Source organism: Sander vitreus, chromosome 17 (genome assembly GCF_031162955.1).
Source record: "Sander vitreus isolate 19-12246 chromosome 17, sanVit1, whole genome shotgun sequence".
In the NCBI taxonomy this organism is placed as follows: Eukaryota; Metazoa; Chordata; class Actinopteri; order Perciformes; family Percidae; genus Sander; species Sander vitreus.
In genome coordinates this window covers 23,915,096-23,942,802 of record NC_135871.1, presented here as the reverse complement: position 1 = coordinate 23,942,802, position 27,707 = coordinate 23,915,096, and the positions used below count along the sequence as shown (strand labels likewise).

Sequence of the window (27,707 nt, the reverse complement as noted above, 5' to 3'; positions counted from 1 at the left end):
CTCTCTCTCTCTCTCTTACATGTGCAAACATTTTCTTTTTACACACTCTGCCTGTCGCTCTCACTCAAACGCAAATACACACTGGGCCCGGTTACTGTGATGTGCAGAGAGCTGTAACTAGGTTGCTGGTCTCTGATTAGGTTCAGTTTCTCACAGATGGTGAGCTAATGCCCCAGCTGAGAGGTGTGTGTTTGTGTGTTTTCTCCTTGGAGCCTTTAAGTCAACTCTCCTTTGTTTCTTGTTAATTGGTTAGAAGTGAACAGGCTGCTGTTGGTAAGAAACATCCTTCAGAGGTCACCAACAATGAAAAGTGTCAACACAGTGTCTGCTGCAAGAGCTTCTGGGTATTTGTTACGCTTGTAGGAGCCCGGTTTAATCTGTTTATTGTGTGTCCGTGTGTTTGTTTGTGTGTGTGTGTGTGTGTGGGGGAAAGCTTTTGTTATCTAAACTTCTTTCTTTCTTTTCCCCTCTCTCCACAGAAACCTATGAGGACTTTGATTCACGTATTATTGAGGTGAGTGTCTTACCAGTCAATGTTGTTCTTAATTATTCCTAATTATTAAGTTATAAGTCAGCACACTAAACAAGACGGCTACATTGAAAACTGTTCCAAATATTAAGAAAGCAGCACTGAATTGTGAGTAAAAACAGTATCATGCTGCTCACAAACATATTGAACTGTCATGAAATTGTCACGTTAGTTAACTTTTAAAGGTCCTATGACATGCTGCTTTTTGGATGCTTTTATATAGGCCTCAGTGGTCCCCTAATACTGTATCTGAAGTCTCTTTTATATAGGCCTCAGTGGTCCCCTAATACTGTATCTGAAGTCTCTTTCCCAAAATTCAGCCTTGGTGCAGAATTACAGCCACTAGAGCCAGTCCCACAATAAGTTTTCCTTATGATGTGCCATTTCTGTGTCTGTAGCTTTAAATGCTATTGAGGAGGAGAGAGGGGGGGGCAAGCTGGAGGGTGGGGGTGTAGCCTTGACCAACTGCCATGCTTCGCTTGTTTTCAAGCCATGATGTCTCTCTCTTTCTCATGGGAGGGCCAAATGCTCTGGGCGGGCAAAGCAGAGAAAGGGGAGGTAACCTTGCTCCTTATGACATCATAAGGGGAAGATTCCAGATCGGCCCATCTGAGCTTTTATTTTCTCAAAGGCAAAGCAGGATACCCAGGGCTCGGTTTATATCTATCGCCATTTCTAGCCACTGGGGGACCATAGGCAGGCTGGGGGAACTCATATTAATGTTGAAAAACTTCATAAAGTGACATTTTCATGCCATGGGACCTTTTAATTGAGTGAACAGTTTAAATAAAAACCTTTCACTTTATTTTGACAGAAAACTAACTATTTTTTAAACCGAACCACTGGCCACTTGAGCTGAGCTTTTTTAGCAGTGGAAACAACAACACAGCATTGACACGTTATCACAAACAGCTAAACAATGAGCTGAACTCCGGGGGGAGTGGATGGATGATCGGCTCTTGTCAGATAACTCTTTTGCAGCCCGGTAGCAGCTGGCAGCCCGGCCGTTGAGAGTCACTGCTCTAACTAAATGAGACTTTTTCAGAATAATGATGGAGAAAGCCTCAGAGGGGGAAACTGTTTTTAGGAAACTCCAGTGTGGCGTGTACACATAGATGGTGTTGGAGGCACATTTGCTGAGAAAGCCTAGCTGCGGTTGAGCACTACATTGCATGTCATTTTTGCAGCTGCAGTGTGGGGAGATGAGATGGTTAATTACATATCCAGTTTTGACACTTGGTAGTTCGGGATGCTTCATTTCGAAAAAGGAAAAAAAAAAAATCTTGTTTTGAAGGAAGACAACCTCATCAGCTTTTACTAAAATATAGAAGAGCTGTGCTGAAAAAAGGTGTGCATGTTTCTTTCCAAACACTGTGGCCGAGTACTTGAGCTAACTACCGTCCAGTCTGGAGCCCACGTCCCTAACCCACTCAAACCGTTGTGCTGCTTTCCCTAACTGAAAAAGATGACATACTGCTGTGTGATAAGATCAGCTGTATGGACAGACCCAGTTCATTTAGAGTCTCTCTCTGTCGTGCTGTATTTGACCTTCAATCAATTAGCCTTGATGGACCATCCTCACTAAACTAATGGGGGTAATGCCACAAGGTCACACACACACACACACACACACACACACACACACACACACATTAACTTGCACAGGGACACACTCGCAAGTCAAATACACATTCTGTACATAGACTTTCTGTCTCACACACACACACACACACACACACTTGTAGGAAATCAATTTCAGTATCAATATGCCATTTACACCTGGACATTAGAGGTCAGATTACATTTAACATTTCTTTTGATCATACACACTGTATGCGTGTGTGTGTTTCCCCCCCGTCTCTTGTTTTTGTCATTTCTTTATCAATGACCATTTCTGAGTGCGCTTGCTTTCGTGTGTGTATTGTGTGGTTGTGTACGTCTTCTACTCTTTTTATTTGCATTTGTTTATTCCATACACACACAGTATCAGAGTGTGTGTGTGTGTGTGTGTCTCACATTGATAGTCTTCCCCATCCCTCCTGCCTGCATAAATAAGAGTGGTGTCACAGACATTAGGCTTCCCCCTTGAAACTGACTGATGCTTTTATGATGCCATCTCCCTCTATAGATATATGGTGTGTGTTGTGTGTAACTGGGTGTGTGTGCGTGTGTATCTGTGTGTGTGTACACCACTATAAATTCAGGCCTAATGAAATGAAAAAGGCTTACTGGAATAAAAGGCTTGTCTCGCAAGGACGATAATGCCGGCATGCCATTAGTGAACACAGCCAACAGGAGGAGAGGAGGAAGAAGGAGGGAGGGAGGGACAGAGGGAGGGAGGGAGAAGAAGAGTGGAATAGAAAGTAAGAGGTGGTGGAGGAAAAGTTGTGAGAGTGAGTTAGGAGGTTGGGAGGTGAAAGAGAGGAAAAATCGAAAGAAAGTAAAAAGAGAGAACGCTAAGCAGTAGAGACTGATACAAGGTGCCATGTGTCATTAACCATAACAATAAGTCATTAACTGCAGAGATCAGCTATTATACCTACTCTAATATATAATCTAAAATTAATGAAACGCATCAATAATAAATCATTAAAAACATTTTTTACTTGAATTTGCTTTTGTTACTTGACAGTTTTCTATACTCAGTCATACAGACACAGTTTCCATATATTCCACATATTGAGGTTTGATAACCAGCCTTAAAATATATATTTAAAATAATATGTAAAATTAATCATAAGCACTGTATTGACTCCAATGATAACTTCTAAGAATTTGGGGTACCCAAAAGATTATTACATATTCTATGAGACGTGTGATAATTGTTGAGAGAATTATATTATCACTACAAGGTCATATGTATTATCAACCCTGACTATATTAAATAAGTTAATGATTTAATCTTTTTATGTATAAAGCACAATGTGGCTCTTGCGTCACCTATAAATCCAGCTTCACGGTCCAAAAATGCCGGTTAATTCAAGAGTAGAATACAGAGAAACATTAAATGAAAAACGAGCACCCTATATGTATGATTTAATCCAATAATATCCAAAAATGGCCATCAAGTTGAATCTGCGTGCCCTGGCACAGTCTCTGTAAGAATTACAATCAGTTGGACCTTTTGAGAGATGAAAAAGAGAGCGAGGGACGACAGAGAGAAGAGGTAACAGTAAAGAAAAGAATGGGAGGAGAGTTAGTGCGACTGACAGAAAAGTGATGTTCATGGCCTCTCTCCAGGGACAGCATCCACTTGGACAGGACTCGGTGATTTCATTAACTGAGATGGAACGTTGTCAGTGTCGGAACAGGGTTTTTGTCCCTTTCCTTTTTTCTCTCTCCTCCTCTCTGAAGTCAACAACCTTGAAAGTGTTGCTGAGAGTAAACAGGCAGCCGGATGGATGACGGCAATGTTGTGAAAACTTTCAATTGGATTAAACGTTGTGTTCTAACGGCCAAGCGGCGCTCACCTAGACAGACAAAAGTTAATATCTTAAGTGAAATTCCCCATAAGGGGCATTACTACAGCCTGATTATTAATTTGTTAAAAGCATTACCTATATTAGGTATATGTGATACAGACATTCACATTCTCTCTCTCTCTCACTCTATATATATATATATATATATATCATATATGTGTGCATATATGTATATATATGTATATGTATATATATATATATATATATATATGTATATATGTATATATGTATATATATGTATATATATGTATATGTGTATATATATATATATATATATATATATATATATATATATATATATAGTGTATATATCTATATGTGTATATATATATATATATATATATATATATATATGTGTGTGTGTAACTTAAAAAAATATAATGCTGCTGCACCTCATGAAGACTTTTTGTAATTCAAGAAAATTTCAATAAATTACTGTAGCAGGAATCCCATTTGGACCACTTTAAGGTTAAAGGTGCTTTTCCAAATATTTTTAATATTGTGGATATCTAAGTAACATCAAATATTTCCACTTTAAATGGTTCTTAAGATCACATCAGTTCATTTATCTTCCATTCATTCATTTGAAGATAAAAGTCTGCTGCCTTTCATCACCGATGATCTTGAAAGTAGTAGCAGGTTAAACCGGGATGGTTGAAATCTACTTGGGAAGTTGACCCATGGTGACACTGGTCATTAAAGCTCATCCAGATCATAACAGTTTGTCTTGAAGTACACTTAATTGAGGAACACGAACATGTCGGCTGATTTCAAGAAGAACAGAAATGAAAAGATTAACTTGCTCATTGTTTGGCTCACTGCGGCGGTTTGTAGATGTGGAAGCATTGGCCGTGATGAAATGAAGATGTTTTTAATGAAAGCAATGTTGAGTTGTTGAAATTACTAGAGAGAGCTCATTCATCACGAAGACGAAGCCTGTATATTCACTTAAATCAACTTTAAATTGCAGACAAACGCAGCCGTTTCAATTAAATGTGAGAAATGTAATTTGTTCTGTTGTAAGATTCTGATTTACACTTTTAGCTTCTTATCTTTTCCCACATTGTTCATACACTGAAGTCAAAAGACAAATTAACATCAGTTCAATTTATTTTTGTCTCATTTTCTCTTGTTCAGTCACACAATCACACACACATCCACTTCTGAGTCATTTTCGGGATTGATTCATGGTTTCCTGAGCCAACATGACGATTGTTTAATAGACAGTTTGTCATTATGACCAACTCATTTTCACTCTTCCTCTTAATCATACACCATGATAGTGGGTCAGAGATCTTGTGCGTGTAAGGTAATTTCTAAACAATTCAGAATTTTCTAAAACCATATTGTGACTTTTTTAAAGTGAAATCAAACTTTATTCATTTAACAATTCATTGGAGTTTAGTGTCTGTATCTGTCGGTCAGCAGGATCTCTCAAAAACTTTTAAGCAGATTTATTTTGACGTAATCTGACATTTTAACCTATTCGATAATTATCAATATTTAGGCGTAGCTTTGAAATGACACAGAGACTTGAGTTCCAATCCTAAAAGCAGATTTGCAGAAGTTCAGATCTCACTCATCAGATTTCTGGAAGTTTTTTTTTTTTTTCCTTCCACATCCACCTCTCTTCACGTTTGACCATCTAGCTGTCAACACATCACAAGTGCCATACACACTGTGATTACATGACCAACGTCAAAATGAAATTAGTTTGAAGTTTGTTGATCACCAGGGTCTGGACGTCTGGCTGTATAAATCTTACTAAACAAGCTAAGGGAACACAGAAATGAAACCCACTAAAACATGATGTACTGTATATGAATGTTATCATATACTGTAATACTATATGATACATATTATGAAAACTGTAACGCACAATGTAGTGTATTATTTAGAGGTAGGCTATAAGACATGACATTATGAACAGGTGAAATGTAACGTATGTAGTCAGATATTGATATGTAATAATTTGGAAAAGCATTTGTCCTGTAGAGCACCATATGAAGACATTTTTTCCAGTTGTGCAGGAGTAAATAAACTCTTTATACTATTCAGTGCGTTTGCAGTGTCAAGATGTCAACTTAAAAAGAAATGAAGTGTAGTTGCGCAACAGTAAGTCAGAGAAGTGTCTAGCGTTGGCGGAGGTTTGTGCTCTCACAGCGCCTTCTGGTCTCATGGTGAGAACTCCTCCCCTGCACTGAAGCTTATAGACAGATACAGATAGGGAGACATGCAGCAACAGATTGAGAAAATAAGAGATGAAACAGAAGTGCGAGCGAGCTAGAAGCATCCTCCCACCGACATGCTGTCGCTCGTCTGGTGGAGGAAAAACTAAGCCCATCTGCTCTGCTGCTAATGCTCCTCCAAAACTGCTGCATCTTCACCTCAAATGAGGAAAGTAAAGCCAAAAGCTCAACATCACTGGAGGCGTCCGCACACACTTCAACTACAGCACTGTGTGTATGCAACGTTGTGTTTTCAGTGTTTTGGTGTTTGCTGCTGCCCTGAACCCAATCCTTCTGCTGTGGCCCCTGCAGTGAAATTATAAAACCTTTGCTGAAATGTTTGTTACATAACTAGTGAAGCTGAAGGCAGATCTTGACTTTGAAGTTCCCTCAGCTGAAATCCAACACTGTTCTATCACTTGACGCTCTCTGGCGGGGACGAAAGCGTCGAGACAAACTGTGTTTCAGATAAAGTGCCTGAGAAAGGCTGCAGTTGGTCACAAGCTGCCCATAGAAAAGCAAGAGGCAGTAGGTCAATTTATATTTATACATTTAGTCACAAAGTGCTTCACAAGAGTAACATTGTTTCAAAGCAACACTAGAGCACTTTTCGCGCTTCGGTCCCCCTACAGGTTGGAAGCGGAATTGTCCATTACATTACATTATGCAAGTTTGCCAGATCGGGTAGCGGATCTGTAGTTTGAATGAGACATAATGAGACATTACGACAGCAGTAATGGACAATTCCATTCCAATTCCTTACTCCGGATTTCCACTGGATGCGGAACGTCTGTGGACCGGCTGCGCTGCGGAACGGCTCCCTGCTCCGCCGTCCGTCAATACCCACTGAGTGACAGCTGTAGTCACGAGGACCCACAATATCTCGCGAATTCACGTAGAGTGTTTGTTTCCATCCAGAGGAGTAGAGGGGAAACAACTCTGTGCTGTCTTTTCAAGGTGTAGTGCAGGGAAATATGATCCGCCGTGGGCACGGTGTATTTTATTTTGAAAACGAACCGGATTTTTATTTTGTTTCTGAGCTCGACTTCCTGTCTCGCACTATCTGCCGTGTGCTGAATTGCTGCGGAGCTCTCCGGCGTCCGGCAAAAATAGAAGCTCTGCGTATCTGCTCCGGAGGGCTGCGGACCGCCAGCGCTGGGACGCAGTCGGAACGCAGCCGTTCCACAGTCAGTGGAAATACACACATTGACTTTAATGGAAACCTAATGACTCCGCCGACGTTCTGGAGCGGATCCGCAGCCGTTACGCATCCAGTGGAAATTGCCGGTTAGTGGTCCCCTAATACTGTGTCTGAAGTCTTTTTCCCGAAATTCAGCCTTGGTGCAGAATTACAGCCACTAGAGCCAGTCCCACAATGAGCTTTCCTTATGACGTGCCATTTCTGTGTCTGTAGCTATTGAGGAGGAGAGGGGGGGGGCAAGGTGGAGAGTGGGGGTGTGGCCTTGACCAACTGCCACTTTGCTCGTTTGAAAGCCATGATGCCTCTCTCTCAGGAGTGGGACAAATTCTCTGGGCGGGCAAAGCAGAGAAAGGGGAGGTAACCTTACTCCTTATGAGCTCAATGAGCTCATAAGGAGGGAGATTCCAGATCGGCCCATCTGAGTTTTTATTTTCTCAAAGGCAGAGCAGGATACCCAGGGCTCGGTTTACATCTATTGCCATTTCTAGCCACTGGGGGACCATAGGCAGGCTGGGGGAACTCATATTAATGTTAAAAAACCTCAAAGTGAAATTTTCATGCCATGGGACCTTTAAGGAAATGTTTAGCTGTATTAATTGGCTCTGGGAGATGTTTTGTGCAGAGTGGGGAGATGATGATGATGGCATTTTTGATTTTTTTCTTGCGGTGTAAAATGTCTGTGCTTAATTGTTGTACGTGTATGAAGGGATTTTTTATTTAAATCCTCTTGTCTCTTTTTATCCATTCAGCTTCACACACACTCATTCGTCCCTCATTTACTAATTTCTTCTACTTATTTCCCTCCTTGCTCTCTGTGTGACACACATACACACTCACAATATGAGCCGCAGAAGCTTTAACATTTCCAAATGAATAAAAGTCATGTTTGCTTACATAGCTTTTCTGCAGAATAAATACATATTGGATGATGGATATTATTGAATCTATTATCTCTTGTCTTCCCACCTCATTGTTGGATGTAAATAGACAGATATTCCTGTATTTGTATATATTTATAGATGCACTGTCCGATGAATACTGTTACCACAACATCTCACAAAGGAATTGAATTCAGTACACCGCCACAAACTGCAGCCTCAGAAATAACCACAGTATTTTAAGTTTCTTTGTCCGGATTGACAAAACGGATACCAGAAAATAAAAACCACCCACCACCACACAGCCACAGCAACGGAATACCAACACAGCAACAGGCACAACAAAGGTTTTAACCACAGTGTTGAAGTGTCGTCTCTGACTCAGTTTTAGCAACAACAAACTTCACAAAGATAATATTTAATGCAGAGCTTTTTCATGGGATCACATTAGATTGGTCTAGATAGGTCTTGTCTGTCACTGCAGATCATTTAGCAATTTTATACTTTGGCTGCACCAGTCAGTATTTTTTATATTAACAATGGATCAAATGTATAATGGGAAAGGTGTCTCTTGTGAAGTATTTTAGGAGCTTCAGAATCAGGAGTTATAAGAGAAATTGGTAGAGACCAAAATAGAGCTAAAAGAAGAGTAAATATCAGACTTATATCCGCCAGGTCTCAACTCACATGACTCCAAAATGCTAAAGTTGCTCCACATCTCCTGGATTTGTAAACAGGCAGCAGTTTGCTGTCACTTCCGGCATATTTTGTCAACCGTTTGTAACCTTTTAGCTTGTTGGTGGTCCAAGTGGCCCAAAGAAACAAGCAGCTTAAAGCTATAGTGCGTAGTTTCTGTCCCCCCCCCTTGAGGAATTCTAAGTAATGACAACAAAACTGCCGGCACGTCCACATGATTACATGTCATTTAGCTGACGCTTTTATCCAAAGCGACTTACAATTGCTATACAGGTGCTGGTCATATAATTAGAATATCATGAAAAAGTTGATTTATTTCAGTAATTCCATTCAAAAAGTGAAACTTGTATAATGTATACATTCATTCCACACAGACTGATGTGAAGTGTTTATTTCTTTTAATTTTGATGATTATAACTGACAACTAATGAAAACCCCAAATTCAGTATCTCAGAAAATTAGAATATTACTTAATTTTTAGAAATGTTGGCCAACTGAAAAGTATGAACATGAAAAGTATGAGCATGTACAGCACTCTATACTTAGTTGGGGCTCCTTTTGCCTGAATTACTGCAGCAATGCGGCGTGGCATGGAGTCGATCAGTCTGTGGCACTGCTCAGATGTTATGAGAGCCCAGGTTGCTCTGATAGTGGCCTTCAGCTCTTCTGCATTGTTGGTCTGGCACATCGCATCATCCTCAAGGAAATGCACAAAACCTTCATCAGAGAGCATTACTTTGGACAACTCAGCAGCAGTCCAGTCCTTTTTGTCTTTAGCCCAGGCGAGACGCTTCTGACGCTGTGTCTTGTTCAGGAGTGGCTTGACACAAGGAATGCGACAGCTGAAACCCATGTCTTGCATACGTCTGTGCGTGGTGGTTCTTGAAGCACTGACTCCAGCTGCAGTCCACTCTTTGTGAATCTCCCCCACATTTTTTAATGGATTTTGTTTCACAATCCTCTCCAGGGTGCGGTTATCCCTATTGCTTGTACACTTTTTTTTCTACCACATCTTTTCCTTCCCTTCGCCTCTCTATTAATGTTTTTGGACACAGAGCTCTGTGAACAGCCAGCCTCTTTAGCAATGACCTTTTGTGTCTTGCCCTCCTTGGGCAAGGTGTCAATGGTCATCTTTTGGACAGCTGTCAAGTCAGCAGTCTTCCCCATGATTGTGTAGCCTACAGAACTAGACTGAGAGACCATTTAAAGGCCTTTGCAGGTGTTTTGAGTTAATTAGCTGATTAGAGTGTGGCACCAGGTGTCTTCAATATTGAACCATGTCACAATATTGACAATAATACTGAATTTGGGGTTTTCATTAGTTATAATCATCAAAATTAAAAGAAATATGTCAGTCTGTGTGGAATGAATGTATACATTATGCAAGTTTCACTTTTTGAATGGAATTACTGAAATAAATCAACTTTTTCATGATATTCTAATTATATGACCAGCACCTGTATATGTCAGAGGGCGCACGCCTCTGGAGCAACTATGGGTTAAGTGTCTTGCTCAGGGACACATTGATTGATGGATCACAGTGGGACTCCAACCCAGGTCTCCCACACCAAAGGCATGTGTCATATCCACTGTGCCAGCTCTAGAGATATCTCGTTGTATCCCTTGCGCCGGAACAGATTACAAGACTTTGAAATCCGTTTTAAATGTCGTATCGAAACAATATAATGGTGACGACTTGCAAGCAAAGCAGCAATGTCCTTTTAATGATGACCTAGATTATAATATAGTGCAACTAACTCCTGTGCTGTAGTCATTTCTCTAGCTGTCACTGTCTCCAGTATGGCCCAGGCTACATCAATGTTTTGCATGCTCACACGAAAAAGTTTCATATGCTCACACAAACACATGAAACTAAACTTCAGATTTTGTTTTGCTCATGTCCCTTTAGGGGCTCCGTAGTAATGCATAAAACTACTATGAAATTAGTTTTTATTCATAACATTACGTAATGAGTATGACATTAAAATATCTTCTAATCAGTCCTCTAATTCTCTTAATTAACTTGGCGTAATTAACTCATAAATATGACTGGCTAGTTTTATGTACCATAGTGACGTTCAGCAGCTCACTCAATTCGTTTTGGGCTTGTGGTGAATTGATATCATATATTATATCATTGCGTGTGTGTCTGTGTGTGCGTGGGTCTGTCTGTCTGTGTTATATTGTCTTTTTTTATCATGCGTTTAGTCTTTTTCTCTCTCTCTCTCGCTCACACACACATACTGGACACATATCTGCGTGCTCAATCAAACGCACATTGTTTGTGATTGACGACAGACGCAGAGCTTTCACTGTCTGCCTTCTCTCTTTTTTTTTCTTCTATAATTTTCTTTTTCTTCACCGCTTTTCCACTTTTTCGTTTCCTTTACTTTTCTTGTTTTCGCCACTTACCTATGTTGTCTCATGTCTAAAGTGGCAACAAATCATCTCCCTTCCCCTCTCCCCCCATTTGCCACCTCTATTCTCCCTTCCGTCTCCTCCTCATGCCTGCCTCCTTCTCTCTCTAAATCTCTGTTCTCATCTTTTTAATCTCTTTTTCTACTCCCTATTATCCACCACCACTTTTCTCTCATATCCTCTAATGCTATTTCATTTCATTTTCTTTTCTCTGACCTGCCCCATTTCTTCTATTTGACATGTTTTTTATCTCATTTTGCCTTCTCTCTCTCTCTCTCTCTCTCTCTCTCTCTCTCCTCTCCTCTCCTCTCCTCTCTCCGGTCAACTCTAACCTCATCTTTCCTCCCTGTTTCTAATCCTTATCCTCCCTCCTCTCTCGTCCTCCTCACTGTGGTGTATCAATGCTGCTCCCTGGTGTTTTTAAAGTCATATTGCAGTCAGTGGATCAGCCTACGTGGTTGCACGAGGGAGGACAAGGTGCTGTGTGTGTGTGATAGATGACTGTTCGCTGTGCTTACTAACAGGTCGATGAAAGTCACTTAAATCTGGACAGGCGTTCTGGTCCGGATTGACAACACACACACACACACACACACACACACACACACACACACACACACACAGTAAAATGCCCTAACCATCTGTTGTAGTGTTATAACTGCAGATGTTTTCACAAACACATTTGTCTGTTCAATGGGTTCATTGACCTGACTGGAGCAGAAAATACAAAATGTGCACGATCAAAGACCATTTGAAAGCACAGAGACGAGCTGAATATGTAATTATTACATGTAATTTATGTTATGAGCCAAAGCAAGCCCCTTCATCTGCTTTCCTTAGTTTTTAGTTTAGTTTCTTCTTTGTTCTTGTTGGAGATTCAGGGTTTTTTTTTTTATTAAGTGAAATTGCATCTTATCACGTATGGATGACACTGATTGGATCTGTCTACAATCACAAGAGCACATAATGAGCAATGTCAGTAATTACATGCGACAGTGGTTACATTCAGAACCTGTAGAGAAGGCAGCCTAAGATGGTTTTGTGTGTGTTTGGTATTTTAAATAGCGTTCTTAGGCAACACTTCAAACACACAGTTGTATTAATGTTCATACCATAAGTGTGTTTAACATGGCGGCCAAGCAGAACGTGACAGATGTCAGGTGGTGATGCTGTTGTTTATTGTTTATTCGTTGCTGTTTTGTAGGTGAAGAGTGTGTTCAACATGACGGCCAAGGAGGGCAGGAAGAGGTCCATCAGCTGCCTGGTCGCCGTGGGAAACGGCAACGGAGCCGCAGGTTCGACACTGTCTAAAAATTCAACCTAGATCACGACTCTGGGAGCAACTTGAAAGAAATGAAGTATTTTTGACAGTTTCAGGGTGTTTGCAAAAGTTGAAAAATAACTTGTCATATGTAGATATGGGGAAGTGCAGGAAAGAGTTTCGGCACTTGTCAAGCTCTTCAGAAATAAGAAATGCTGAGGAAACTCTTTCACAGACTCCTGAGATTCACCTGCCTTCAACCTTTCACTGCAGATTCTGTTAGGGCGGCTTGATTTAGTTTATAAATGTCATCATGTTACAGTGTTCATGGCGGCTCCTAATCAGTGACACTAATTTAATAAACATTTGAAACAATAAAGCCGGGGTTTATTTGGCCGCATGGCTAACAAATAATACCATGACCTTTTCTCCGTCCACCAGGCTTTGCGTTGGGGAAAGCAGCAGACAGAAACACCGCTCTGAGGAAGGTGAGTACCACAAGGTTTTTATTTCAACAAAAATAATCAATAAGTCAGTTTTTGTGTGTCTCAAAGTGTGGAATTTGTGTATTTTAAATGTACTTACTGAGTAATTGTTTTCAGCAGAACTTTATTGTCAGAGTGCAAACAGCATTTAGACTTTGATTAAAATATATATATATATATATATATATATTTATATTTATATATATATATATATATATTTATATTTATATATATATATATATAAGGTTTATTTAGTTGCTTTTGGTGCTCATATAGCATTTAGACTATAACAGGGCAATTAATCTCCACTGAGACCCAGAATACAAATAACAATAACCACATTTATCATCGTATGCATGCATACAATCCAAATAATTGAATTACTATGCAGATTAATTAACTAAAACTAAAACTTAGATATTTGTTCCCTAGAATTTAACAAAAACTGAACCAGTTTTTTAAATGGCCTATTTGGACTCTTGCGACAAGATCCAGACCTAAAATATTTGCCTGTGTATGATTACACCCTGGTACTTTGGAATCACACAATAAACTTTACAGAGGGCACTTAGAGATAGAAAATCCCCAGACCCTCTTTTATGTAATTCAGCATATTTGACTATAAAGGCTTTATTACAGAGCAGTCCCACAAAACAAATGTAGAGTCCCTTGTGACACATAATGTACCTAATAATTGATGCTAATACAATTTGTTTACGGCAGCAGCAATTTCCCAACTGGGATGCTAATTATAATAACAACACTTTCAGTCAACAAATGACAATGACATCAATGTGTGTTTGTGTGATCTGCAGGCCAAGAACAGAGCGATCCACTACTTGTACTATATAGAACGATACAACAACCAGACCAGTAAGTCATTCTCCTCATTTCAGTTTTTACTTTTTACTTCTTCCTCAACGTTACTTAAGATAGAAACATGTTAAGTTTCTGTTTCGTCCATCATTTTGGTTTGGCATTTTTCAGCTCTAAAAAGTACAATAGCCATGAGCCTCGGCTGCTATGCAGAAGAAGCCAGTCAGAGGGGTGAATCAGAGCAGCAGCAAATTCAAAACTCCTCCTGGTCGCAATTGTAAACAAAGCATGGCTCCATTGTACCTGAACTCATCCAAGTTCTAATCTGAAAGTGACCTGCAGACCATTATCCATTTTATCAACACTGTAATCTTTAGCTTTTACTTGCCGTTAGCAGCGTACACACAGTTTTAAGCCCATTGTTTCTTACAGAGATGTACCTTGGGAGTCATGGATAACTCTTCATCTTTCATTTTCATGTTCAGTCTTTGACCTTCCATTTATTATTTTTATTAAAAAACCAGATGAGAAAAAATGAATGGGGCTTTACTTCCAGAACCAGGGGTTCCCGCAATAGCTTCTCCCACTTCACAAGTCGATTTCTTCCACTCCTCTGGTTTTCCCTTCTACCTCTCTCTCCCTCTCTTTCTTTCCCTCCAACTTCTACTCTTTTTTTTTTATTTTCCCCTTCCTCCTCTTCCTCTCTTCCACTCCTGTTCTTCCTCCCCCTGCTTAGATTTGTGAAGAAAGATATAATAGTTTTAAGTGCACTGCTTGTACTTTTTCTTTTTATTGTAAAATGCTATTTGGCTACTTGGGCTGCTGCTTGAGAGCAAAGCCAGAAAGATTAATGTGTGTGAGTCATCAGCCTCCACCGCAGCCACCGGAGGAGAAAGTTAGCTTCCTGCTTTGGCCCGGGTTTTTGTGTGTGTGTGTGTGTGTGTGTGTGTGTGTGTGTGTGTGTGTGTGTGTGTGTGTGTGTGTGTGGTTGTTTGTTTACTTCTATCTACAATCTTCACTTCTTTTAAGGAGTATCTCATGGGTTTTGTAATCAGGACAGATCTGATAGCTTCAAGGTCATTTTTTTCACCTATTTTGCTCACTTACTCAAGCCACTGTCACCTTTTACTGGCAAAGTTCAGTAAGACAGTAAAAAAAAAAAAAGTTTAAACGTGGCTTGATATCCTTCAGGCCACTCAAGTTTTGGTGGCGATCCTGATCTTGGATTTCGTCCGGCAGATGATTAACAGTTTTTCTTCATGATCGTTAAGCTGGGTCAATGTGTTCATTGGGAGGTCAAACATCTGGATGCCCCCAACTTGGCCACTAAAAATGTTGTTTTGGTAGAAAAACAAACCGCTCCGCTGACCTTCCAGTTGTTGTTGTTGTTGTTGTAACAATGCGAAGCCAAAGGGAATTTGAATACATTTGAATGTGGCAGAGTGTTTGATTGTTTCTGTTTTTGGCATTTCCACCTTTTGTTGGAAGAAATTAAAAGATTTTGGACTGACAAACAACTAGGCAAACTTTCATATGTCCTTTTGGTTCAGCTTTAAGTCAGGGTTGACCGAAAAACACTGGAATGTGGAATATAAAAGTGTAATTCAGTTATTGTTTCTCTCTCTCTCTCTCTGTACCCTCCACCCCACCCCCCCTACAGTTTATCATGACATTCAGTCCAAGTTCAAGAGGACGACGCTCCGCATGAAGAAACAAAACGAAGGTAAGATGATTTTTTTTTTTTTTTTGGAACAAATTATAAGGAAAATAGGAACTTGCTTTTTGTTAAAGAAAACTCAATTCAAACCCACGTAAATATGTATTCATTATTCATTTATTAATGGAAACTATGTGGAATTGTATGCTTTCCTATGTAGACAAATTACACATTGTTGCTATAAGTTGCGATAAGTTATCCAGCTAAGCATCGACTAATAAAATCTCTAGGTTATGACTAGGTTAGAAATTGGAGTTAATTAATTGGAAGGGTGTTAATTGAACACTGTGTCTTTTCTTCTGCATAAGTGGTATTGAATTAGACGGTTCTTTTCAGGAACCTTATTAAAAAAAAGTAGTATTCCAAAATGAAAGACTCATATAAAGAATAATTTAACTAGAATAATTCTTTAACTAGAATAAAGTGTTAAAAAACACATTTAAATGCTAATGAGAAAAGGAGACAAAAACTGTAAAAAAGACAAAAACTTGGAAAAAGATGGTAGAAAGAAGAAGGAAGGAAGTAAGGCAAGAATAGGTCAAAATAGTATCAAAAACTTCAAAAACAGTGACATAAGAAGAAAAAAACGACAGTAGAAGGAAGGAAGGCAAGATTAGGTCCAAAGAAGGCGTCACAAATGTCACATTTTTGGTAGGAAAAAAAAAAGTCTACATAAAGAGGAACAATGTTCTGGCAACAGCCTTGTAACTATTAAACATTTTGTTAAATATCTCACGTACCCCCTGCAGTCCTCCAAAGTACCCCTAGGGGTACACATACCCCCATTTGAGAAACACTGCTCTAGTTGTATGTGCAAACTGTCCAGATAATTTACTATATCACACTATTTGTCAATATTGTAAAATAGCATACCATGATAGAGGACTTCATATTGTCCCGATCTAGTGCTCAATCATGGGGATACAACGTGCATATTTATTCTGTCTCTCTGTCTCTGCAGGTTATGGTCTGCACTGCCACCGGGCGGTCATCACTCTGTGCAAGCTGATCGGCATAAAGGACTTGTACTGCAAAGTAGAAGGATCTGTCAATCTCCTCAACATCACCAGGGCCCTTTTCACTGGATTAGCCAATCAGGTGAAGTCATGTCAGCATAGTGGGAGGGATCTTCTGTGGGAGCGTTCCGAAATTAGTTTGAATTTAAAAGTACCACTCTCTCTTTTAGTGAAAAGTCAGAAACAACACAAAATACTCTACCAAGCAATAAAGGGAGCTCCTAAACATTTTTAAAAATCTGAAAAAAGCACCATCATCTGGTGGAATTATGATGTAGAGGAACATTATTTAAGTATTTAAGCCCTGAAATGCATTTCTGTGTACATTCTAATTTATATCATATACTGGAGATATGTGTACTCTAGAGCTGTATCTCTGTTTGCCCCTCCACCATCAGACACACCAAACAGTGTTGAAGTTGTCTCGCTGAGTTCGGAGTCTAATTTTCCTTTCGGACCAGATAGGGTTTGCGCTGCGCTTGCCGCTGTGTTCAGTGCATATCTGCAGCACGCTGCTGCTGCGCCGGCGCTTTGCTTGTTTGGAAACAATGGATTTCAGACCGCAGCTGTGCCGTTGCCGCTTTTGGTCCGAAAGACCCTTAAGTCACACTTCTCCTTATTCCTCTCTTCACTAACATTTACTTCCTTTTCTTCTTCAACCCTGCAGGAAATTCACCAGAAATTGGCCGACAAGAAGCAGCTCCACGTCGTCGAGTTTCAGTCGCAACGAGGCCCGCTGCCCATGGTGGTGGCGAGTCCGAAAGACGGGGCACGCCCCGACCCGGAGCCTGAAGATGAGATCCCCAACACCCGGCTGCACTGGGACGATGTACGGGCCGCGCAAGGAATCAAACGCTCAATCTGGGCGGGTGTCAAACGCACTATCTGGTAGAGTGGGAGTACGCAGATGACTCACGAGACAGATAATTGGACTGATGGGCGATTTGTTCAAGCAGAATATCAGTTTTTGTTAATATTTCCAAATCTAGTGGATTGTGATTGTTTTGTCAACCGAGGACTAAAGTTACGTTTCTCATTTGAAAACCAAATTCTCCAGAGTCACCCAGTAAAGGCCAATAGTGACAAATATTAATGTTCAAGATGTCATTTTCTTTATAACTGTAAAAGGAAATCTTCTACTTCCTCATCCATGTGGATGTGTTGTAAAATGTAAGAACGTAATAAAGTACGGAACTGTAAACACGTGTGTGTGTGTGTGTGTGTGTGTGTGTGTGTGTGTGTGTGTGTGTGTGTGTGTGTGAGAATGCTCCAACTACTGGAAACTACTTAGTTCTGTACTTCCTGACATGTAAAAGTGTAGCTAAAGTTGAGATCACTTGGTCATTCATCTCTTGTTCATGGCTGAGATGCTACTGAATAACTTGGACATTTTGAATGCTATAATCCTGTACATCTTTGAGTCAAATGATACACTGGTCAACACTGAACTATACGTTTTTTTTTTCATTTTGATGCTCAAGTTTTAGTGCATCCGTGTGTAGAGGTAATGGATAAGAACTGCAGTAACCTACATGTGTTTCTTCTAAAGACTGCTCTCTAATTAAAAAAGTTAAGTACAACCCTATACGTATCATATTAAACCTGTAGAACCAATGATGTTAGGTCAGTGTACCAATATGCTCCAGGTGAGGCTTGAACTCACATCCTCGGCATCACTTTGCAGCATACTGTCTTATAAGTACCGCGCGCTGACCGATTGCGCCACTGGAGCTCAAACATTAACAGAGACACTGCAATGTTTATTCAGTACCTCTACACACTGCAGGCACTGAGCAAAATTGAAACATGTTGGAAGCGTTCCCATTTTGGATTCAAATCAGAGACAGATTGCATTGTGTGATACTGTAAGTCTTATACGGTATCAAACCAGAAGCAGCAACAACATCAACACACACAAGTGGTGATCACAGGTTTGGCTACACTATCACGCACAAGGACATACAGCTCCAGTGGTGTAATCAGTCAGCGCACGGTACTTATAAGACGGTACCACCGCAGAGTGATGCTGAGGTTGTAAGTTTAAGCCAATGTGTTTACATCGCCTGTCCTGCTTGCCTTTTTTTTGCAGGGTGGTAGGGGAAGACTCATGAATATTCATTAGGGAACTCATCCCTGAATGGCTAGTAGTCATTGCCTGCTCTGGTTGGGCTGGTTAGCTTTAGGCAAGAGGAGTGGGATTGGTTGTGGTTAGGGTAAAAATGTAAGGGCGAGCCAATCAGGGATGAGTTCCCTAATGAATATTCATGAGTCTTACCCTACCACCCTGCAATAAAAAAAATTGCGTCCTGCTTGTCAGGTTCAATATGACACATGTAACAAGGGCATCGGTTTACATCCATATCTTGTTTTAATCTTCAGAATATAAAAATGGCAAAACTAGACAAATTTTGGCCTTTCAGCTAAAAAATACACTTCACCATCCTTAAAGTACTGATGATTGGTTGGCACTAAATGTATATGACAAAGACAACATAACAGATTTTGTCAACTCTTCATAGTTACAACAGAGAAACGTCTGTTAGTCTGATTGATCACAAAGACATAAGAGATGGCTCCGATGGCAGTAAGAGGCAACTGTTTGGATTTAAAGTGCTCATATTATGCTCATTTTCAGGTTCATAATTGTATTCAGAGGTTATATCAGAATAGGTTTACATGGTTTAATGTTCAAAAACACCATATTTTTGTTGTACTGCACATTGCTGCAGCTCCTCTTTTCACCCTGTGTGTTGAGCTCTCTGTTTTAGCTACAGAGTGAGACATCACACTTCTAAGATATATAACACAATAAAGGAAAGGGAAAAAGCCAAAAAGCATAACAGGAGCATTTTAAGAACATACCAGTACATGTTTTTTATCCATACCAGATAAATGTAATACAAAAAGGTTTTAAACTTAATTTATTTAAGACTAGAAGCAGGGGGAATGTGTCCAAAGGTAACAACAATCCACAGACCATAACATTTACTCCACGTTCCATGATTCTCTTAAAGGATAATAAATATGATCCCTTGTCTTATGAAATAAATGAATAAATGACCAGTTGTTCAAAATGATATGTGGTTGAAGCACTTTTACCAATTTCATCATTTAGACTTTAAATGATAAAATTCATGCAATTTTGTTTTCACAAAAGCATGATGTTTGGGGTACAACTCCTCATTTACTTTAATTTTTCCCAATACATGATGCTTTAATGTTTTATGGTGGCATAAACACGCATAGACACACACACACACACACACACAAACACACACAAACACAGGATGCACAGTACTTCTTGGAAACCCAGGTCTGTGATTCAGCATCGCTTTTCAGAAGTTTTTCCATCGGATAGAGGAGAGGATTGTGTGGATGAAGTAGAGGAGTGTGGCCAAGAAGGCGAACACCTGAGACACACAAACACACAAGTAAACAGGCTTAAATCTCAGTTTTGTTTTCGAGAATCAGTTTGTGTTGTGATGCTTTACCTACTTAAAATGTAATAGTTTTACATTTGGGGAAATGTAAGTGCTTATTTGCTGTCTTGCTGAGAGATCGATGAGAAGATTGGGTAACACTTTACTTGAAGGTATCTACATAAGAGTGACATGACACTGTCATGAACACATGACACTGTCATGACACAGTCATGACACATGAACCCTAACCATAACCCTAACCATAACTTGTCATGACAAAACCGAATGACACTTACTAAAAGAAGCGTTATGTCATAAACATTTATGACTTGTTTATAATGTTTATGACATGTTCATGACAGTGTCGTAACACTCTTATGTAGATACCTTCAAGTAAAGTGTAACCGAAGATTGGTATCAATCTTCTCATCTAATTTTTGGCAAGAAAATCAAATTGGTGTATATACAGTACTACATTGTTGAACTGTTCCTTTTGACTGTGGCTGCTGAGAATAACGTTGTTATTTTGTGTTAACATGTGTTATTTTGGCACGTCAACAATTGGATTTGAACACTTTTTCAAGGAAATAAAAAAAAAATCAAACACTAAAATGGCTCTAGAAATGTAAAGATACTACAGCTGTTACTTAAGTGTTTTTCAATAAATACTGTATAAAGGAACAGTTGTTGGTGTGTGTGTGTGTGTGTGTGTGTGTGTGTGTGTGTGTGTGTGTGTGTGTGTGTGTTTGTCTATCAGTTCTCACCACAGCAGCGATGTCAATCTGGTAGATTCTTAATTCACCTGATTTCTTCATTAAGGTGATGTAAGCCAAATCCACCCCTGCACTGAGGTAGAACAATACTGCCAGGCCGTGGTAAGCAAAATCCTGGACACAAACACAGATTACATAATATTACTACATTATTCTTTCTCTCAGTTTTTTTTCCCCTTTCATTCCATCTTTCTCTCATTCTGATCTGTTTTTTCTCTCTCTCTCTCTCTCTCTCTCTCTCTCTCTCTCTCTCAGGTCTTACAGCAGCAGCCCAGCCAGAGCTGTTTTGATGAGCTCCAGAAGCGAAGATGACCAACCAGAGGAATGTCATGACGAAGCAGAAGACGGAGACAAACATCACCCAGCCCAGAGGGTTCGGAGGGTCCACATGGGTCGACGCCACCAGAATCCACACCAAACCACCAAACACCTGAAAAGACGAAGGGAGCGAGTGGACAGATGGTATTGTGGTTTTTGAGATTTGACCTTAAACTGAAAGTTGTAAATCACACCAAGGTGTACAAAGATAAATTCCAGACTTAAAGATTTTTTCTGTGATTGCCTTAACTCTCAAACCATATCCCACCCGTCTGGCACACACAATATATTAAAAGCAAACACAATGTAGTTTATAGTTTTACACAGATGTGACTTTAGAAACTATTTACCGGTTAATTCTCTTTTTTTTTTTTCATCTATTTGCTCTCCTATTTGTCAATCTTTAATCTCTAAATTCCATTGCCCCACTGTGACTGTAACTGCATCAAGTCCCTGAATGCTGCATCAGTCTGAAATGACTTGAGATGAATATTTTTCTGCAGTGGGGTAATTCCCTGAAGGCATGAAATCCTGCCAGCAGAAATGTGTGTTGATACTGTTGTTTCTTGCTCCTTATGCAGGCTATTTTCCCCAAAACGACCCGTGACCTACATGCATATTTTCTTTCAGTCTAATTAGGCTACGCTGCAATCCCTTTTTGATTTGTCCATTAAATGCACCTTGGTGATGACAGTTTAATGAAAGGAAAAAAATAATAAGGAAGCCTGTGCAGTTGAAAATGGGCAAAGTGTGGAATGAGAATATGTTTTACTAACTGTGGATCTGATTCTGATGAAACCTTTGACTGTTTTTCTGTCATGATAACTGATCTGAGTGGGGGCTACGTTTGCTGTGTAGGCATCCTTTACCATTATTTTGACTTGGACAGTGCTGTGTTATGGCTTAAACATCCCCAGGTTTCAGGCCGATCTACGCAGCTGCATTCTGTATGGATCCGATACTATTGACTGGGTGCCCAACTAGCTCAGTTGGTAGAGCAGGTGCCCATATGTAGATGTTTACTCCTTGACGCAGAGGGTGGGGGTTCAACTCCAATCTCTGTCCCTTTGCTGCATGTCATTCCCCCTCTCTCTTCCCTTTGATTTCTTCAGCTCTCCTGTCAAAATATAGGCCTAAAATGCCCCAAAAAATCCTATTGACAAAAAGGCCCACTAAATTTCTCTTTAGCTTTACATTTTTGTAGTCTGATTAAAGTCAAGACCTTTTTTGAAGCTACAGTGTGAGCTACACAGTCACAGCTATACAGTCTGCAAATAACAATATCAGCAGGATCTGAAGCCACATCGCTTTAAATGTTGACTAAACAAACACTTCTCTTTACTTTCTAAAGGTCTCTGAGCACAAGGTGGGTGTTGTTTAATTTGCCAGGTTACTTTAGATAGAGCTTTAACCACATCGGTAATAGTCGAAACTCTCTGGAATTCAAAGTGTTATACTGTGTCGTGCCCAACATGGCTGATGCTATGAGCGTGTTAAAGTGAACACACATCATAATTTGACCACAGCTTCATCTTGAAAAGGCTTTGCGTCAATATAACCATGAGTCATGCCTGATTTCATGACCACTGACCCAACTTTGGTACAGATTCAACTGTTGTAAACAGAAATAGGTTTCTATGCCAAGTCATGCCTCTAAGATTTCGCTGCATGGTTAAAGTTCTGAGAAAAACACTGTAAAACTCTTCTCAGTCAGAATCACAGTCACAGAACAGAGGTTTTACTGCTGCACACCACAAAATAACAAAAAAAAAATGAACGGAGATAATTGGTGAAAGTAAACTGTCAAACTGCTCTTAACCCTCCTGTGGTCCTTGGGTCAAATTTGACCCATTTTCAAGAGAAACATTTTTTTTATATCAGAAATATGGGTTTCTTTCAACCAAATTGCCCAAACATAGCATGGATGGATCCATACAATGTTCTTTGCTAGTAAAATTAATCAGTGGAATTTTGGATGTTTTATTAAATTTTATAGCATTTATAGCATTTATAGATTTCTTTTCCCTCTGATATTAACTATTTAAAATAATTAATAATTTCATTTTTTAACAATAAAAAAATGGGCTTATTTTCATATAAATGAGGTTTATTGACCATGAATTCAAAAATCTGTATAAAACTAGTGTCAATAAGTTGGTGTTAGTGGTGTATATACTAGTGGTAGTGAAAGAAAGCTTGCCTACAAACAAGAACAGGTTGCATGGTCGGCAGTAAGACAACACAAGGGTTAAGCAAGGAACTCAATCAGTGGCCAACAGAAGACGTTAATATCCAAAAGACTTGACAGATGCAGGAAAAGCCTTTGGCCATTACGATGTCTGCAAATGTGTTGCATGTTTTTCCTGCAGCTCGGAGTTTCTGCATGGATGAAGCAGGGTGTTAGTGACATGGAACCTACTTCCTCATCACAACACCTCCCTTGATAAATAAAAGCTAAAATAAACAACCTTAAATACATTAAGGTCCAATTATCAGACAAATAAATTGAAACACGTCCCTCAGTGCATTTAGTTTTCCAGTGGTCATATGAGCAGTTTCTATCTCTTGTCATCATCCAGGGAAAAGAAGAGTTGGCCGCATTCTTTCCTTTTAGTATTTAGTAGTAAAACGTGAGCTGTGAAAAGGCAAAGGTGCTCCTCCCATATCAGGAATTTCAAAAGCACATTTTTGCACTTTGCACAGTTCAATTTCAATCTTCAACTATGCATCGTATTATTTATTTGGACATTTACCAACACGAAATGAAAACAAATTCTGATATTTTCTTTGAGGCAATCATATAACTTAGGTAATGAAGTTATCGCATCATCCTGGCATGAACTATTCTTCTATTTTATTCATACTATTATATGCACACATTTGAAAAATGTCATACATTTGGTTCATCTTTTGGATACAAAGTGTACAGCTGAGGCTCCAAACAGTAACAGTGTTAACACTGTGTCTAAAAATTGCCTTTTGTCCCTTACAAGCCTTTAATTCATTTTAATTGTATCTATCATTATGCATCATTCTGTAAGAAGGGATAACTTTTGAGATGTGAACAAAATAAGTTAATTGTTGCCATGAAATAAACTAATGACAGTCAGTTTTGTTGCATTATTCATTGTATTTAAACACATTGACATCAAATCAGTTTATTCAAACTAAGGAAAACCAAAAATTGATCCAAAATGCAAATAATTCCTTAAGAAACTGACGCCAAAGTCAGCCGCTCTGTCCTCTGTCATTGTCCACTCACCAGTTCAGGCAGGTAAAATATATCTGGTGCTGTGGTGCATATCCCCAGTCTGCTGGGCAGGCTCCCCATAGGCTGAGCAGTAGTTTCAGCCATCTCTGCCTCTTCCTTCTCTCGGTTCCGAGTCAACAGCAAGCGCCCTGTCCTCTCCGCTGAACTAACAAAGTAGCAGCAGGTGTCACTCAGCCTTGTAGGAAAACTTAGTTAGCAGGCAAACCCGTTCTGCCCCCGTCCCACAACAGCTCCTCACACTGGCACAAAGTAGACACACCCTTCATCTTACAGAATCCAAGGCTACCTGGTGTTTAATGTGAGTTGGTGACCTGTGAAGGGGGTTTTGAAACAGGGGTTAAGGTTAGGGTCCGAGCAATTTTTACGTCCTGGGGCCACAGTAAAACCTGAAATATCTTCATTGTTGCTGCTGAGTAAAGAAACAGCTCACTGAGTTTTATGTCTTCTTTCTAACTTTGTGACCCTTACATAGTATTAGCTGAGTGCATGGAGCCTCTATCTGTATTGCACACAAGGGCTAGAACAGGAGTTTCTTTTCAAAAATATACAATTGTCTTTATGGTTGAAGACATTTTATTTCAACCACTTTAACCTCACAAACAACATTTTCACTTTAAAGCTGCATTAATTGATATTTCAAATGAAATGTGCAATATGAAAGATGGCACTCGTGGTCACAAACCCACAGAGAAATAATTATCCTGACTCCCTCAAGAAGCACTCCACACTCCACACACAAACTCCCTCACCCTTTCCCCTTCTTCCCCGATCCCCATGTTGGAGTTCAGGGGTAGGATGAGGAAGCTGGTGGACGCTGGTACCAGGTTTGCCCCCCTACCTTCTTCCATCGTTCGCCCCCAGACAAAATTAAAGCGCCAGGCACCTCTGCCAGGATGGTAGCTAACTCCTCCTAAGGATGCTTGTGTACAAAATGCAACAAGCGTTAACTGATATATGCGGGGTCCAGCCTGCACGCCTAGTAAGGCTGAGCAATTTTATCGATTCTGCGATATAAATCGATATTTTTTCTCCCAAGAAAGTATCGATTTTTAAGCCACGAGTATCGATACATAAGTCCCATTCAAGTCCCCCGTGTTAACCCCGTTCACGTTGCAGGAAGAGCGATTTGTCAGCCAGCCGCTAGTGTCGCTGTAGAGCAAGTTATCCGTACTAACGTTACACAGACGCCGACGTTTCTGCGGCGCTGACACACAGAGACGATTAGCGTCCGTCTGACCGTCTGGCGAGGTCGGTGACTCGAGTCTCTTCAGTGTGTTCCATGCCATTGTCCGTTGGAGGAGCCGTCGGCCTTCATTTTGGCCGACCTGACATGTTCAGTCAGAGACAGGGCAGTCGGGACTCAGCCGGAAATGGCAAACGGATGAGCCTCTCAAAATCTGACGAAAATCTTTTAAACTGACCTTTGTCGATCTGAAATGAAGACAGATTCAGCAACTGCACGGTCTATTTCTCGCTTTCTCTCGCAATGTTTTCAGAATCACGTTTCGGTGAACTATTTTAGTACAATATGAGATCGTATTCTGAACAAGCCGCCATGACAGTCTGACTGTGAATTTCCGGAGAAAAAAGAACATGTGACGCGTTTGTCCAATCAGCTGCCGGTTTTTATTTTCTGGGAAACAATCAGACTGTTTGGAAACAATACAGAGCAGCGCCGCCTGCTGCTATGGAAACGTATTACGTTTTGCGCACGTGCAGAGCGTACGCTCAAGTCGGCGTTTCTTCGGTGTGTTCTGAGGAGAAGCCATGGTACTATGTTTACTTACCTGGTGCCTAGACTGGCTACCTCATATGTTCAGTGTCAAGCTAAAAAAGCTGTCAAAAAAACTGTTTAACTCTCCATTGTTAATTGCAATACTGCATTTTATTTACTTTTCAAAGGCTTGTAAGCTTTCAATAAATGGAGCTAATTTTCTCAACACATCTTTGATTCATTTTGTCCAGCATTTGCAAGCTGTAGACTGTCTGTCCAGTCAGAGACATATTGTGTAATTTTGAGGTTTTTAGTTTTCAGTTCAGTTAATTAAATCCAAGTAAATTGATGTATCGAATTATATCGAATCGTATTGAATCGTATCGTTGGCTGAATATCATGATATATATCGTATCGTGAGCTTAATATCGTGTATCGTATCGTATCGTGAGATTAGTGTATCGCTACAGCCCTAATGCCTAGTGGCACTCATTACTCTTTCCAGAACAAGCCCAGGCCCTGTGTATTAAATTCTTCCTCAATTTATGTTGTGGTAGGTAACAGAAAAAGAATGGTGAATCCACTAAGTAAGAAGAAGCACTTAACTGCAAACTTAGCAAATTTAGCATCCATTCCCCGTCAGCCGTCAGCCTGTCCCAAAAAATGAGACAGATCATTATTTTAACACACTTACACTAGCCTGACTAAACGTCAGGTCGTTGGCAGGAAAATCATTTTTAATCAATGGTTTTATCATTAAGCACAATCTTGATTTTATTTTTTTAACTGAAACCTGGTTAGACCATAATAACAGTGCTGCTGTTCTTATTGAGTCAGCTCCCCCTAACTTCAGTTTTATGAGTGAGAATAGAGTGAATAAGAAAGGAGGTGGAGTCGCCATTTTGTTTAATGACTCATTCCAAGGTACGCAAATATCTTATGGAAATTTTACTTCTTTTGAATATGTGGCTCTTCAGCTAAGGTCTTCCCCTCGAGCTATATTTCTAAATATCTACAGGCCACCTAAATACTGTGCAACCTTCCTCGATGACTTTACTGAACTGCTGTCTATAATATGTATTAACTTTGACTGTGTAATTATTGCTGGCAATTTCAACATACATGTTGACAACCCCCAGGATAGAGGGACCAAAGAACTGTGTTGTGTTTTTGAGAACTATGGACTGACTCAACATGTGACGGAGCCTACGCACAATAAGGGTCACACTCTGGACTTAATTATCTCCAATGGTCTAAACATTTCCAAGGTTGTGGTGACTGATGTAGCTCTCTCTGATCATTCCTGTGTTTTCTTTAATGGCACTATCTCGGCGCCCAAAAGTGTTCAAACAAAGGTAATCAGAAAACGGTATATAACTGAAAACACCTGTGAAACATTCATTCAGCTTTTCTCCTCCACACCCGCCATCTCTGGGGTCTCAGTCACTGAGCTTGTAGATCAGTTCAATTGTAAAACTACAA

General features: G+C 39.9%; 2 protein-coding genes and 1 non-coding gene across 4 annotated transcripts in view; 1 reads left to right on the top strand and 2 right to left on the bottom strand.

The window, feature by feature from the left end:
• The window catches only part of mrps5 (mitochondrial ribosomal protein S5), a 29,747-nt gene extending 11,819 nt beyond the window's left edge, over positions 1 to 17,928 (top strand). The window contains exons 6-12 of the mRNA XM_078273419.1: positions 480 to 514; positions 12,637 to 12,727; positions 13,135 to 13,181; positions 13,994 to 14,051; positions 15,655 to 15,717; positions 16,673 to 16,809; positions 17,395 to 17,928. Of these exons, the coding sequence (XP_078129545.1) occupies positions 480 to 514; positions 12,637 to 12,727; positions 13,135 to 13,181; positions 13,994 to 14,051; positions 15,655 to 15,717; positions 16,673 to 16,809; positions 17,395 to 17,619 (656 nt within the window). The 3' untranslated portion in view covers positions 17,620 to 17,928. The remainder of the gene's footprint in view (positions 1 to 479; positions 515 to 12,636; positions 12,728 to 13,134; positions 13,182 to 13,993; positions 14,052 to 15,654; positions 15,718 to 16,672; positions 16,810 to 17,394) is intronic.
• A 437-nt stretch (positions 17,929 to 18,365) lies between these two features.
• trnai-uau (transfer RNA isoleucine (anticodon UAU)) lies at positions 18,366 to 18,459 on the bottom strand. The gene is made up of 2 exons: positions 18,422 to 18,459; positions 18,366 to 18,401 (listed from the first exon to the last, which is right to left on the bottom strand). It is a non-coding gene; the product is annotated as a tRNA-Ile (tRNA).
• Positions 18,460 to 19,072: 613 nt separating this feature from the next.
• Positions 19,073 to 24,716, bottom strand: LOC144532577 (myelin and lymphocyte protein-like). 2 transcript variants are annotated; one of them, XM_078273420.1, is made up of 4 exons: positions 24,503 to 24,716; positions 21,185 to 21,352; positions 20,952 to 21,036; positions 19,073 to 20,137 (listed from the first exon to the last, which is right to left on the bottom strand). In XM_078273420.1, the coding sequence occupies exons 1-4, from the start codon at positions 24,593 to 24,595 to the stop codon at positions 19,950 to 19,952; spliced, it is 534 nt and encodes a 177-aa protein (XP_078129546.1). In that variant the 5' UTR covers positions 24,596 to 24,716; the 3' UTR covers positions 19,073 to 19,949. The 2 variants fall into 2 exon arrangements, with proteins under 2 accessions (XP_078129546.1, XP_078129547.1); XM_078273421.1 differs by having other exon boundaries at positions 19,974 to 20,137; positions 20,914 to 21,036; positions 24,503 to 24,711.
• Positions 24,717 to 27,707: the final 2,991 nt, after the last annotated feature.

What these genes read in the sequence shown, in the direction of transcription:
- LOC144532577 (XM_078273420.1), bottom strand. Translation starts at nt 24,595, where the DNA reads ATGGCTGAAACTACTGCTCAGCCTATGGGGAGCCTGCCCAGCAGACTG. An exon ending in TATTTTACCTGCCTGAACTG is followed by an intron (nt 21,353 to 24,502) that starts GTGAGTGGACAA and finishes TCGTCTTTTCAG; the next exon opens with GTGTTTGGTGGTTTGGTGTG. An exon ending in GCTCTGGCTGGGCTGCTGCT is followed by an intron (nt 21,037 to 21,184) that starts GTAAGACCTGAG and finishes GTTTGTGTCCAG; the next exon opens with GATTTTGCTTACCACGGCCT.